Source organism: Centrocercus urophasianus, unplaced genomic scaffold, assembly GCF_019232065.1.
Source record: "Centrocercus urophasianus isolate 14NV4802_14NV808 unplaced genomic scaffold, USGS_Curo_1.0 seq_38, whole genome shotgun sequence".
Classification (NCBI taxonomy): Eukaryota; Metazoa; Chordata; class Aves; order Galliformes; family Phasianidae; genus Centrocercus; species Centrocercus urophasianus.
Genome location: NW_024884955.1, coordinates 1219308 through 1230895, shown reverse-complemented (window position 1 = coordinate 1230895; position 11588 = coordinate 1219308). Strand labels below are relative to the sequence as shown.

Sequence of the window (11588 nt, the reverse complement as noted above, 5' to 3'; positions counted from 1 at the left end):
TGCAGCCAGGAGTGCTGTACCCCACCAGCAGCACTGACCTGGCTGTGGCGTGGGGAGGTTGGCTGAGGTCAGGGCGAGCCTGAATTCCAGTCACCATCGTGTCCTCCAGCACCAGGCACGGGGACCTGGTGACCAGGGGACTTAGTGACCAGAGGACCCAGTGACTGGGATGTGGTTCCCCCGTAGGGACATGGCATCTATCTGTCACCCATCACGTGGGCTTGGCGGCTTGGCCGGGGGATGCAAAGGACCGACCGCATCCCTGGGCACAGCGAGGATCCCCCGGGAAGCTCCCTCCCTCCTTCCCTCCCCATGAGGTTGCTCTGGCGCGGATCCACGGCCTTATTTAAGAAACTCAACAAAAAGTGTTAAGTGAGTGGGAGGGATTTCCCTGCTGCAAGAAGATTTGGTTCCCCTCTGGATCGGCTCCGCCATCCCGGGCAGGATTGGTGCTCACAGTGCCTGCTGTCCCGGTGGATGTGTTGTGCATTGGGTTGCCCCAGTGGGCACGTACCTCAGGATACATCCCAGGGGACAGCGCCACATCAGATTTCCCTACAAGGATTTCAGCTCCTCCGCCTCAGCCCTTCCCCACAAATGACTCAAAGCCGCTGATCAAAATACAGTCGTGTTCTTCGGCAATTCAACAAACTCTGCCTCCTAAGATTATAGTGGGGAAGCAGGGGTTTGGTGACTCGGATATGCAGCAGTTGGGGTCTGCGCGCCCGTTTTGATATCGTTATTTAAAGTCAAATGATCCAAAGGGAGATCATCTGATCGTGCCTCTCCAACCCTGAGAGAGAAAGGGAAAAGAATACCCCGGCGGAGTAATTCATGCTTTGCTGCCCGAGGTGTGGGGGCAGCACATCTCCACTGCCTCCCAAAGTGCATCTCTCGTCTCTTTGCCACATGCTCACTGTGAGGCTGGAACCGCAGCACTCTGAGTTCTGCTGGGTCCATGCAAAGAGCGCGGGGCAGCGCTGCGTACTGCTCTACCCCTAGGAGCAGCACCACGAGCACCTTGTGGAGCTCCATGAGCTCTGCAGAGCCCCTCCTGCCGTGGTGTTCCTTCTTTTTCCCCAAGTTTGCATCCTCTGGAGAAAATTCCTTTGGAAATTCAGCTCTGGGGGAGGTAGGCTCACCACACTGGTTTCTGCTCCATCCCTCAGCCATGCTGGTGGGGGTCTGTGCTCCCCCTGGGTGGTTTCTTGCAGTGAGCCCCTGCTGTGCACCCACACCCCAGCAATAGGGCTGTTAGTGGGGTGCAGTGCTGTGCTGGGATCGTGGCCGCTTCCGGGTTGCCCCGTGCCCACTGCTGCTTCCTATTACTCAGTTCCTTCTTCATCTCTGCACGTCTCTGAATTTCCATTGCAAAGGCTGTTTGGAGGGGGAGGGTCTAAAACCATTTGGTTCTGTGTGTTATTTAATAGCTACTTCTCGAGTCGAGGGGGAGAAATTGGATGTTGCTCCCAGTTCTCGCAATGATTCTCACCCAGTGGAGAGGAGAGGACAGTGTATGGCGTCCCACACTGCTGCAGGAGGGGAAGGTGCTGAGCTCTCACGCTGTTGCAGCCCAGAGCTGGCAGCTGCTCCATGGGGGACGTCACCATCCCCACTCCAGCTCTGTGGCACTCAGCCTTGTGGACGTCTCGTCCAGTGCTGGGCATTCCATCAGCTCTCCCGGCCCAGTCCATTCATTCCCCTTTGCTTCACCAAGTGCTGGCCATGCCACAGCCCCTCATGTTCCCTTCCCTACCGTCACCGATGGGCACTGGAGCAGTGCTGATCGGCCTGTTCTCCTCCACGCTCTCTCCCTGCAATCCAAGCCCAGCCAGCTCTATGCACTCATGCATTTTGCTGGTGAGCTCTGTTGCAGCGAGCGCATTTCAAACAGGCTGCAGTGGGGCTGCTCCCCGTGCTGCTTTGGGTGCTCAGAAAGTCTCCAATCCCGTGCAGCGATGGCAGCAACAGAGCTGCCTTCTCAAGAGCTCTTGAAGGGGTGGGATGCCTTCAGTCCAGCTGTGCATGCATTGCTGCAGGGCTGGTGCGTGGCTGGGGGCAATTGTGTCCATGCCATCCCCTGTGCCAGCAGCTGGGCACCGGAGGACGTGGCGTTTGGTGGCTTTGGGATACAATTACAGCTCTGACCAAAGCCAGGCTTGTGCTGCACCCAAGGAATTGGGGATGGACACAAGGGGCAGCCCCAGAGCTGCTCCTATCCCACACTGTGTCCTGCCTTTGGTTTAGCCCCAGGGAAGGTGGAGCAGCAGTAGCAAGGAGAACAGCGGAATCCGTTGAGGTTCAGCATCAATATTCATGGCAAGCATGGAAAAAAGGGGGGTTTCCTGACAGCAGGAAAACGTAGGGTAGAATTTCCAAACAAGCTGCACTTCCAGTTCTCTGAGCAGCCCTGGAAATGGCCTCACCTGCTTTGTGCTGAGCAGCTGGGGGCTCTTTACACAGACAGTGAGGATTGCTGAGTTTGTGGATGGGGCTCCATATAGAAGGAAGCCAGCAAAGTGCTTGGGGTGCAGGGTTTGGGTTTTCCCCTTACCCTCCCTCCTTTCTCCCGTGTGAACCCGCTGGGGGCTCCTGCAGAAGGCAAATGCCCACGCGGCGGTTCAGTGCAAAGGGCAGGAGAAGAGCAAACAGGTGCAGCAACCCCGGAAAAGGAAGGGAAAGCTTTGTGCCGGCCTCACCAAACAAGAGAAAATAATGATGAGGAATGGCAACGCTGCGGGGCGGTGCGGGATGCCGTGCTGCATGCTGTGCCCGTGGCACAGGGGCCGTGCAGGGTGACGGCGCTTCCTTCCTCCGTGCCACCAGCTCCTCCCTGCATGGCTGAGCCGAACCCCGCAGACTTTGTTCCCCTTTGGTTGGGTTTTAAATAACCCGTGGGTCTGTGTCAGTGCTCCCCGGTGCTTGTCACAGCTGGGACGGTGCAGAGCATCCCTGTGGTGGTGACTGGTGTGTGTCCCCCAGGGGCTGTCCTGGGGATGGGGCAGCAGAGGGGATGCCATGCATGCCGTGCTCACCAGCGTGGGCACCTGTCCTGGGCTCTGCCTGCAGCCTGATCCTGAAAGTGCTGGCAGTGTGCAGTGCCTTCGTGCCCGCATAGGTGGGCACACAGCTCTGTGTGCAGCACTGGGGGCTCCAGGTGCTGCGTTTGGTCTCACCCTGGGGCTGGGCAGGAAATCACCCACTAGCTGCATGGAGCTGCCCTTTGACCCAGCACCTCCCTGGGATGCTGAGGGTTTCCATTCACCTCGATGTGGCTGTTTATTCCCTTTCCTTGAAAAAGACAATGCCATTGTCCCCATTGTCCCCATTGCCACCCCATCTCTGTGCCCTTGGCCTCTCTGAGGCTCCGCAGCCCCGGTTCCCAGTGCTGAGGAAGCCGTGAGCCCCACGCATGGCTGCCACCTGCATCCATGCGCAGAGACCCTTCTGCCCCTCACCAGGATGCACCTGGCGTGAGCAAAAGCGCTCCGTGTTCTCCATTCAGTGGAGGGATTTAGCATCCAAAAGTGGGATTTTGGTGCTGGGGTCAGGGATGCTCAGCAGAGGGATGCACAGCTGCACAAGTACTCAGGGACCGCTCCAGATGCAAACCACGGCCTGAGCAGCAGCACAGCAGGGCTTCATCCCTTCCTTCCCCTCCTTCCCTCTCCCCGTGTGCCTGCTGCTCGCCCCGTGCCTCTGCCCAGTATTGATCCCCACGATCTTTCTCCTTTCGCATGGATCATTACCAAATGCTTAATGGGAGTCTGCCTTAACAACGCCACGATACCTCCACTAATAGAAACATAATTGTCAGGGTTTGCCTTATTAAATCCCCCAGCTGATTGGCGCGGGTGCTATTTTTGGGCTCTGAAATAATTAACCACGTTTCTGTGCGGGAGCCGGGGCTGAGGGGACGGTGCTGGCAGCGTTGTGCCCGCAGGGCTGGGGCAGAGCTGTGGGATTTGGGGATGGGGGGCTTATGGGGACTGTGGTGGGAGCTTTGGGGTGTTGAGGTGGGCAGCTGTGGAGGTGTGCGGTGGCAGCTTTGGGATGTTTGGTGGGGAGCTTTTGGGATACGGGAGTTTTGGGGGATGTGTGGTGAGGAGTTTCGGGGATGTGCGATGGGGTTTGGCTCAGAGGATGCTCAGTGCAGGAGCACCCAGTGCTGGGAACTGGGGCTGATAAAGAAATCATTGCAGGACTCCTGGAGACGTCTGCTCTCCGCTGCCACCTCTGCAGGGTGCAGGGGCACTTTGTGGGCGTCCTCAGGGCAGGTGCAGGGCTGCACATCACCACCTCTTTGGTTCCCACGTGGCCGAGGTGTCCCGGATCAGGCTGTGGTCCTGGGCACCGCTGTCACTGCCGTGCTGGCAGCATGGGGTCAGCCTTACCCCGTGCCACAGGCACCATCCCAATGCGGGAGCTGAAGCCTCACCTTTTGAGTCCCTTCTAATTGCTGAAGTGGGAGGGGGAAAAAAAAAGAAAGAGAGAGAGAGAGAGAAAAAGCAATCTAAGAATAGCTCCCAAAACTTCCTGTGCACCAGCAGGTGTCTGGGGCGCACTGCAGGGTGGGGGCAGCCGCGGGGCCAGGCTGTGCCCACAGGGCAAACCCAGGGAGCGTGGGGGGTCCCTGCCAAGGAGCAGAGCTGCCAAAGCGTGGGGGTTTTGCACAGGGCCTGGGAGTTCCCCTGTGGTGGTGTGGGCTCGGCGCTGGGACAGCGGCGGTGCAGCCGCGTTGGGTTTTGGGTGCTGGGGTGCACGGCGTTGGGATTTGGGTGGGTTTTTGGTTGATGGGTGCACGCTGCATCGCCCGGCTCTCGCTCTGTGCTCCCTTTGCTGCAGTTGGAGAGGTGACCGCCGGCGTCTGTGCCGTTGTTGCAGCCCCGCGGGCAAATTCAATCAAGGAAGCTGAGGTTGCACGGCCGATTTTTCTCTCACATGTTGCTTTTGTTTGTGAGTCACTCTCAGCCGACGGAGCTCAGCCCCGCACTGCGTGGCAGCAGGTGGGTGCAGCCCCACTCTGCAGTGATGCTGCTGGGAGGCGCTGTGCCCCCGGGGCTTTGGTTCATCTCATCCCACTCCAGGGCCTTGCTGCTCGCTGCCCAATTCCTCCCCCCTGAGTGATGCTCCAGAAAATCCTGGGGCACCACGTGTTGGCACCGTTCCTTTGGATGGATCCTTGCATTGCGCAGGGTATGATGCCGCAACGGCCACTTCCTTGGTTCTATGGGTTCCTCTGGTGCTGGCGTGCCCTTGGTGTCCCCCTGTTGCCCCAGATGTCCCCATCCTGCCCAGGAGAGCCGTGTCCCCACACTGCAGGAGAGATGCGGCACCCGCGGCTCTCAGCCGGGCAGAGCAGCGTGGCCTTGGCGGGGCTTTCCCAAAAAAGGTCTGAACTCTTCAGTTGAGTTTGCCACTTCCCTTACCACTCCCTTTCCTGTGAGAGGATGTGTTCGGCTTCTTTTCTTTTCTCTCTCTTTCTTCTTTTCCCTCCCGGCTCCCTGCCCGGCCAACGCTGCGCACCGTGAGCTGGGTGCTGACGGCGTGGCCATGGCTGAAGTAGCACAGGTACGGGTGTGGGGACGGACCCGGCACTGCCTGAGACATCCATGGTGTTTGGTGGGTGCTGCAACCCAGCAGCCACTCTGGGGAAGGGGATGTTTCCCTTCCAAAGCAATTTTGGGAAGCATCCCCCATGGCCGGCTGTATGGGGGCTCGGGGCGGTGATGTGCACTGGGGTGGCACGGCCCCATCCCTGTCACCTCTGTGCCACGATCGGATGGGGAGAGCTCAGTGGGGACGTTGTGGGTGTGGGAGCTGGCACGGCACGGCACAGGGGTGCCCGGAATTTGGGGGCTCTGAGGCTGTGTGCTGCAGCTACGTCACCAAGCATGGGGCAGCACCGCAGGGCGCTGGGGCTGGGTGGGGGCTATGGGGCTGTCTTGTGTCTGTGTTTGGGAAACATCCCCTGTCTTCCACCTTCCTCTTTTTGCAGCCTTGTGCACAGCCACACCTCCCCATGGGCTCTGGCTCTGTGCGGTTCTGCTTCCTGATCTGCTGTCCCAGTGACCCCAGCACGGTGGGCCAGCACTGCAGCACTGCCACGCTCCATCCTCACGTCCCCATCCCTTGGCCACCCCATGCTCTGTGCTCCAGTGCTGCATTCAGTGCAGTGGGATGCAGCAGGAGGGGTCCCAGCATAGTTCCTTTGTGTTTTCCCCCTTCCCACATCATTGCTGTAATGAACACCTCAGACCAACGAGCCACCGGGGTTTGTTGCGGGATTTTGCTGCCTGTGCAGCCATTGAGAATGAGGTTGGTTGGTACAGGGGAAGCAAAGAAAAGGGGAAAATGAGGATTCTGCAATCACCTGCCAACAGTGCTGTCTGAGGGCGCAGAGCTGCTGCCGAGCGGGGTGACAAGGTCACAGCCATCCTGCCAGCACTCGAGGCTATAAATAGGGACAATTGGGAGAGAAGCACAGACTCTCTCCTTTTTAGTTCCTGCAGGAGCACAGGGAACCAGCAGGAGGGCTTCAGGGGCTGGGGAGAGGAGCTTGCAGCAGGAGACCGCAGCCCCCAGTCCTCGTGCCTGTGGTGCATGGCTCCAAGCCTCCGCCACCAGCATCCCCTGCTCAGCCCGTGCCCTGCTGGGATGCACATCCCAGATCCTGGCTCTGCAGCATGATGTTGGCCTGGAGCAATGGGACATGGAGCATTCCCACTGCAGGTGGGGGATGGAGCAGGTACAGTCGGTGCCACTGAGCCCTGCTGAGCTCTGGGCCTGGCCAACACTTGGCACAGAGTTTGGGTGTAGTGCTGGGAGTTGAGAACTTCCTCCGTTTCCTTCCACTCACATGATGTCGTGGAGAGGCTCTGACTTCCCTATCCTGGACCTAAATGCCTCCATGGTGCTTGGCTGTGGCACGAGGCACAGCTGTGCGAGGCTGAGCCCTGACCATAGACAGTACCTAAACCCTGCAGGGCAGAGCTGGGATGTGGAGCATCCAGCATGGGGCAGGCAGCCCCTGGGAGGGACCCCATGAGTGCCGTATGCAGGCGGGCTGTCACACAGCCAGCAAAGCAAGAGCAGGGTCAGAGAGCAGTGTGGGGCAGCCTGCCATGCCCTCCCCTCCTTTCCTTCTCACTTCCTTTTCTTGCACCAAAGTCTGCCTGCATTGCCCCAGCCTGCATAAGGCTCTTCTCAGCACAACGCAGCCCTTCGCCAGCAGCTCCCACGCAAGGTCCACGCTCACCATGGGGGTAACATGGTGCCACTCCACTTGTTTGTTGCAGGCTCCAGCCGTGCGGCTGCAGGGACGCTAACCGGGCTGCTCGGGTCACCCGCGGCCTGGGAGCAGCAGCGAGCAGCAGAAGAGCCCCTGGAGCACGACCCACCCACGGCCACCGTGTATGAGGCTGGGACGCAGGTGAGATGGAGATGGGGCTGAGAGCAGGGGGGAGGGCAAAATAAATCACTGCAAGCCACAGCACAGGGGTCCCTTGTGAGGTGGGCAGAGGAGGACACACTGGGACAGGGTGTCACCCAGAGCTGAGGGTTGCTGACCGCCCGCTTGCGGCAGGACTGACCTCAGCCCCTTGGATGCCACTTGGACCCAAATGCCGCTTTTTGAGGTGAGGGGAGCTGGGGTGGTCGCCTGCCCACAGCTCACCCCCTCCCCTTCATGCCCTCCTCCCTTGCAGTACGCAGGACCTGCGTCCGCAGAGCCACCCCTTCCGATGTCCCGGCATGAGACTTCTCCGACAACGGTGCAACCCGCCAGCAACCACCGCCCCAACGCCTGCTGCTTCTGCTGGTGCTGCTGCTGCAGTTGCTCATGGTAAGCACAGTCATGCCAGCAGCACTTTGGTCCTACATGGCTGGTTCAGCACCGAGGTGTGGGTGCAGCTGGAGCTGCAGGGATGGGGTTCCTTTGGGCACCACGGCAGCGGTGCAGGAGTGCAGCTGGGACGGAGCCGTCCCCGCTCACCTCGTCTCAGGGTTGCCCATGTGCTTTGTGCTCAGTCAGCAGCCAAAAGCCAGAGATGTGCTGCAATTAGACAGGCTGTGAGTGATGTTCGTGCAGGGGGATTGCACACAGTGCTTTGGAAAGGGGTGTTTTGGGGGTGGGTGTCAGCACCACAGCAGGTGCACGGGTCTACGTGCATTGCTATCCTCCCAATGGATCCCTGTGAATTCACCCTGCCGAGCCCCAGTGCACCACAGCTCCTTCCCTTCAGCCAAGTCGTTAGAAATATATAGAGCAGAAAGCAGTATTGGGCTGGGAACCTTCATCCTGTGCTGCATCGATGGATCTGCCAGGGCTGCACGTGGGAGCAGCACAGCCAGCGGCCATCCCAAACCCAGGGCAGCAGCAGGACTGCCATGCACAGCACTGTGCAGAGCTGAGCCCTGCTCCCTGCACTGCCCGAAACCATCGCCAGCTGCTCACCTCCATCTGCATCCCAGCTCCCTTTTGGGCCTGGATAACCTTTTGGAGAGCTAACCTGCTCACAGCATCAACCCGTTGTGAGATTGCTGACAGCTTTGTGTGCCGCAGCATTGAGCCCGGAGGAGCATCCAAACCTGGAGCTGAGCCCCTTGCAAACCCATGGACCAACCGCAGCACTGATGCATCACCGCTGTGCAAGGCTCTGCTCTTGGGGCCCCATTCTCCTGATCCAGCTTTGTTTCCTCAAATGCAACAAGGACCGAGAGCAGCGCAACACCCACCCGTGTCCCATCTTGGCATCTGCAAGAGCTTGGGAGCAGAAGCAAACGAGGATGGTGCAAGGCACTCCCAGACTCGGGGACATCAGGCACTGAGCCCTGTGGCACAGCACAGGCAGGGACGTGCCCACCCCAGCTGCTGCTCTCAGGGTTAAAGCCGGGATTGCAGCCAGGGGCAGTGTTGCAAGCAGGAAGCGCTGCGGTCGGCGCCCAGCTCCGAAATTGGTGGGCCGGGGGAAGTTGGCTGGAGGCCGCTTTCCTCTTGCAGCACAGGGCCGAGGATGGGGGGAGCAGGGGACATCGGTGTCACGGTGCTTGCTTGCAGGCAGTGCTGGGCATCGTGGCCACACCACAGTGCAGGGTCCAGCACTTTGTCTTCCTAATTCTATCCCGCTTCCTGCATGGGCTGAGCCCTGCTGGCAGCAGGAGGAGGCGATAGCACAGCGCGGTGTCCTGCAGCAATGCATCGGTGCCGGGTTGCACGGTGCACACTGGCCGTGGTGCCTGAAACATCGCCGCACGGTCAGGGCAGAATTGCACAAAGGAAGGGAAGGAGCAGAGGTGTGGGATGTGGGCGCCCACGGCGGGAGTTTGGTGGGCAGGAGGTAGCGGGGTGAGGTGGGGCTGCAGCCCCATGCCCAGCTGCCCATTACTACCTTTCCATCTCCCCGTTAGGAACGAGGACCGGGAGCGAGCGTGGAGGGCGTCCCGGGAGACCAAACTGGAGACCATCCCAAACTGTGAAGCGTGGTGAGTGTGGGGACAACGGGTGCATGGTGCAGCATCTCATGACACATCGTGGCATAGGAAGCTATTCACCGAGCTCCCTGCCTGCAGGGACACGTGGGGGCACCTGCACCAGGCATCCACTGCCTTGGAAATGAGACAGAGCTGCCTGCACACAGCCTGGCCATGGCTGGTGCCAGGGATCAGATGCGTTAATTAGTGGTAATGATGGCTACTGCCTTGCTTTAGTAATTAGGATCTTGCTCCCTCAGCTGTCAGTGCTGGTGCATGGACCTGCCAGCAGTGCAGCTCAGCACGGGAAGGGGTTTTGCACCCTCCTGGGGATGTGCAGAGCTGGCAGCACAATATGTCCCCTTTTGGGGAATTCAGCTTCAACCCAGCCCACGGTGTGGCCTGGCTGAGCAGAGCCAGGATAAACCCCATGGGCACTTCTGGAGATCTCCAGGAGCTCCGTAATGAACGGAGCCTGAGCAGGAGCATGAGCACAGGGGATGTGTTTGGCAGCAGCCCCTCTGGGATGGCTCAGAGCTGGGATCATCCCTGTTCTGGGGGATGGATACAACAGAGAAAACCCGGCCCTGTCCCATCCCGCATCGAGCATCCCTCTCCAGCTGTAACACCTTCCCTTTGCCTCCCACCCCGCTGACCCCACAGCTCCAAACCCACCACGGAGGAGGTGCGGGGCTGGGCACAGTCCTTTGACAAGCTGATGAAGAGCCCAGCTGGTCGCAACGTCTTCCGGGAGTTCTTGAGGACTGAGTACAGTGAGGAGAACATGCTCTTCTGGCTGGCGTGCGAGGAGCTCAAAACGGAGTGCAACAAACACACCATCGATGAGAAGGCCAGGACCATCTATGAGGACTACATCTCCATCCTCTCGCCCAAGGAGGTACGTGGCAAAAAGGCTCTGGGAAAGTTTTCGCCCCTTCTGTGGTGAACAGAAGGCTGGGGTGTGGGTTCTTAGGGAAAGGGTGCCCAGGTGCACCGGTGTTGGGGATACCGGAGGGATGGTCGCAGTGCTAAGTCCCTAAATCCAACGGGGCTGCATCGGGAGGGTGTTTGTGCCCAGCGGCGTCCCCGTCCCACGTCTCTGTCCCCAAATCTCCTCGCGTGGCCGCTCCGGGGTTGTGCTGCGGGGCCGAAACCTCACGAGGGCACCATCGTGCCGAGGAGATGCGGCTGCAGGGGACACCCCAACCCCGCTCCCTGCTCACGGCCCGAGGCCACTGGGATGGGATGGGCTCCTGCTGCTTCCCTACGCCCGGAGCCGTGCGAACCAATCCGAGCCCCGTCCCCATCCCTCGTTTGGGAGCCGATTTTGTGCCCCTTGGCTCATCGCGGGTTCCCCACCTTTGGCCGTGGCACCGCGCCGGGTCCCGACGCACCGCTCGGCTCCGCGGGTCATCCCTCGTTCCCATCCTGCGGGGCTGTGCCCGGGGTTGGGGGCTCATCGCTGGGGTCCCACAGCCCTCATTTCTCGCCCAGGTGAGCCTGGACTCGCGGGTGCGGGAGGTGATCAACAGGAAGATGCAGGAGCCGTCCTCGCACACGTTCGACGACGCTCAGCTCCAGATCTACACGCTGATGCACAGAGACTCCTACCCTCGCTTCCTGAACTCTGCTATATACAAATCGCTGCTCCAGAACGTCTCCCGTTCCTCCTCGGAGTCCTAAAGGCCGTGGGGGCAGCGGCGGGGACGCGGCACCAGGAGGGAGAGCGGTGGGGGGGGGCGGGCCCCCCCCACGGCCCGGCTCTTCTCCAGCTCGCCGTTTTTAGCTTTTTACCTGTGAGCCCTCGGTCTCAGGGCCACCCCCAGGGCCGTCCCCGGGTTGGGGGCACCGCGGCGGCTCAGCTTGGGCTCGTACTACTGAACCCGGTCCCGGCCAGAAGGCAGCAGGGGGCGCCCAGGGCTCAGTGCCCCCCATCGTGTCCCCCCCCCCCCCAGCTGCACCGCACCCACTTTTGAAGAGGTCACTTTATCCCTTCTCCATCGCACCTGGGGATGCAGCACATCCCCGATTCCCACCTGAGACCCCTTTGGGGAACTTGTTTTGTTCCGCGGGTTTTGTTGGTTTGGTTTCTGGTTTTCGCTTTATTTTTTTTCGGG

At 60.1% G+C, this 11588-nt stretch overlaps 1 protein-coding gene across 1 annotated transcript; it reads left to right on the top strand.

The window, feature by feature from the left end:
* The first annotated feature begins 7255 nt into the window (after window positions 1-7255).
* RGS19 (regulator of G protein signaling 19) lies at window positions 7256-11187 on the top strand. The gene is made up of 5 exons (XM_042832404.1): window positions 7256-7432; window positions 7707-7843; window positions 9409-9483; window positions 10135-10369; window positions 10966-11187. The coding sequence occupies exons 1-5, from the start codon at window positions 7271-7273 to the stop codon at window positions 11152-11154; spliced, it is 798 nt and encodes a 265-aa protein (XP_042688338.1). The 5' UTR covers window positions 7256-7270; the 3' UTR covers window positions 11155-11187.
* Window positions 11188-11588: the final 401 nt, after the last annotated feature.

Bases quoted from the DNA above. Each gene is read 5' to 3' on its own strand.
- RGS19 (XM_042832404.1), top strand. From the start codon at position 7,271: ATGGTGCCACTCCACTTGTTTGTTGCAGGCTCCAGCCGTGCGGCTGCA. The intron at 7,433-7,706 runs GTGAGATGGAGA...CCTCCCTTGCAG, and splicing joins TGTATGAGGCTGGGACGCAG to TACGCAGGACCTGCGTCCGC. The intron at 9,484-10,134 runs GTGAGTGTGGGG...CTGACCCCACAG, and splicing joins ATCCCAAACTGTGAAGCGTG to CTCCAAACCCACCACGGAGG.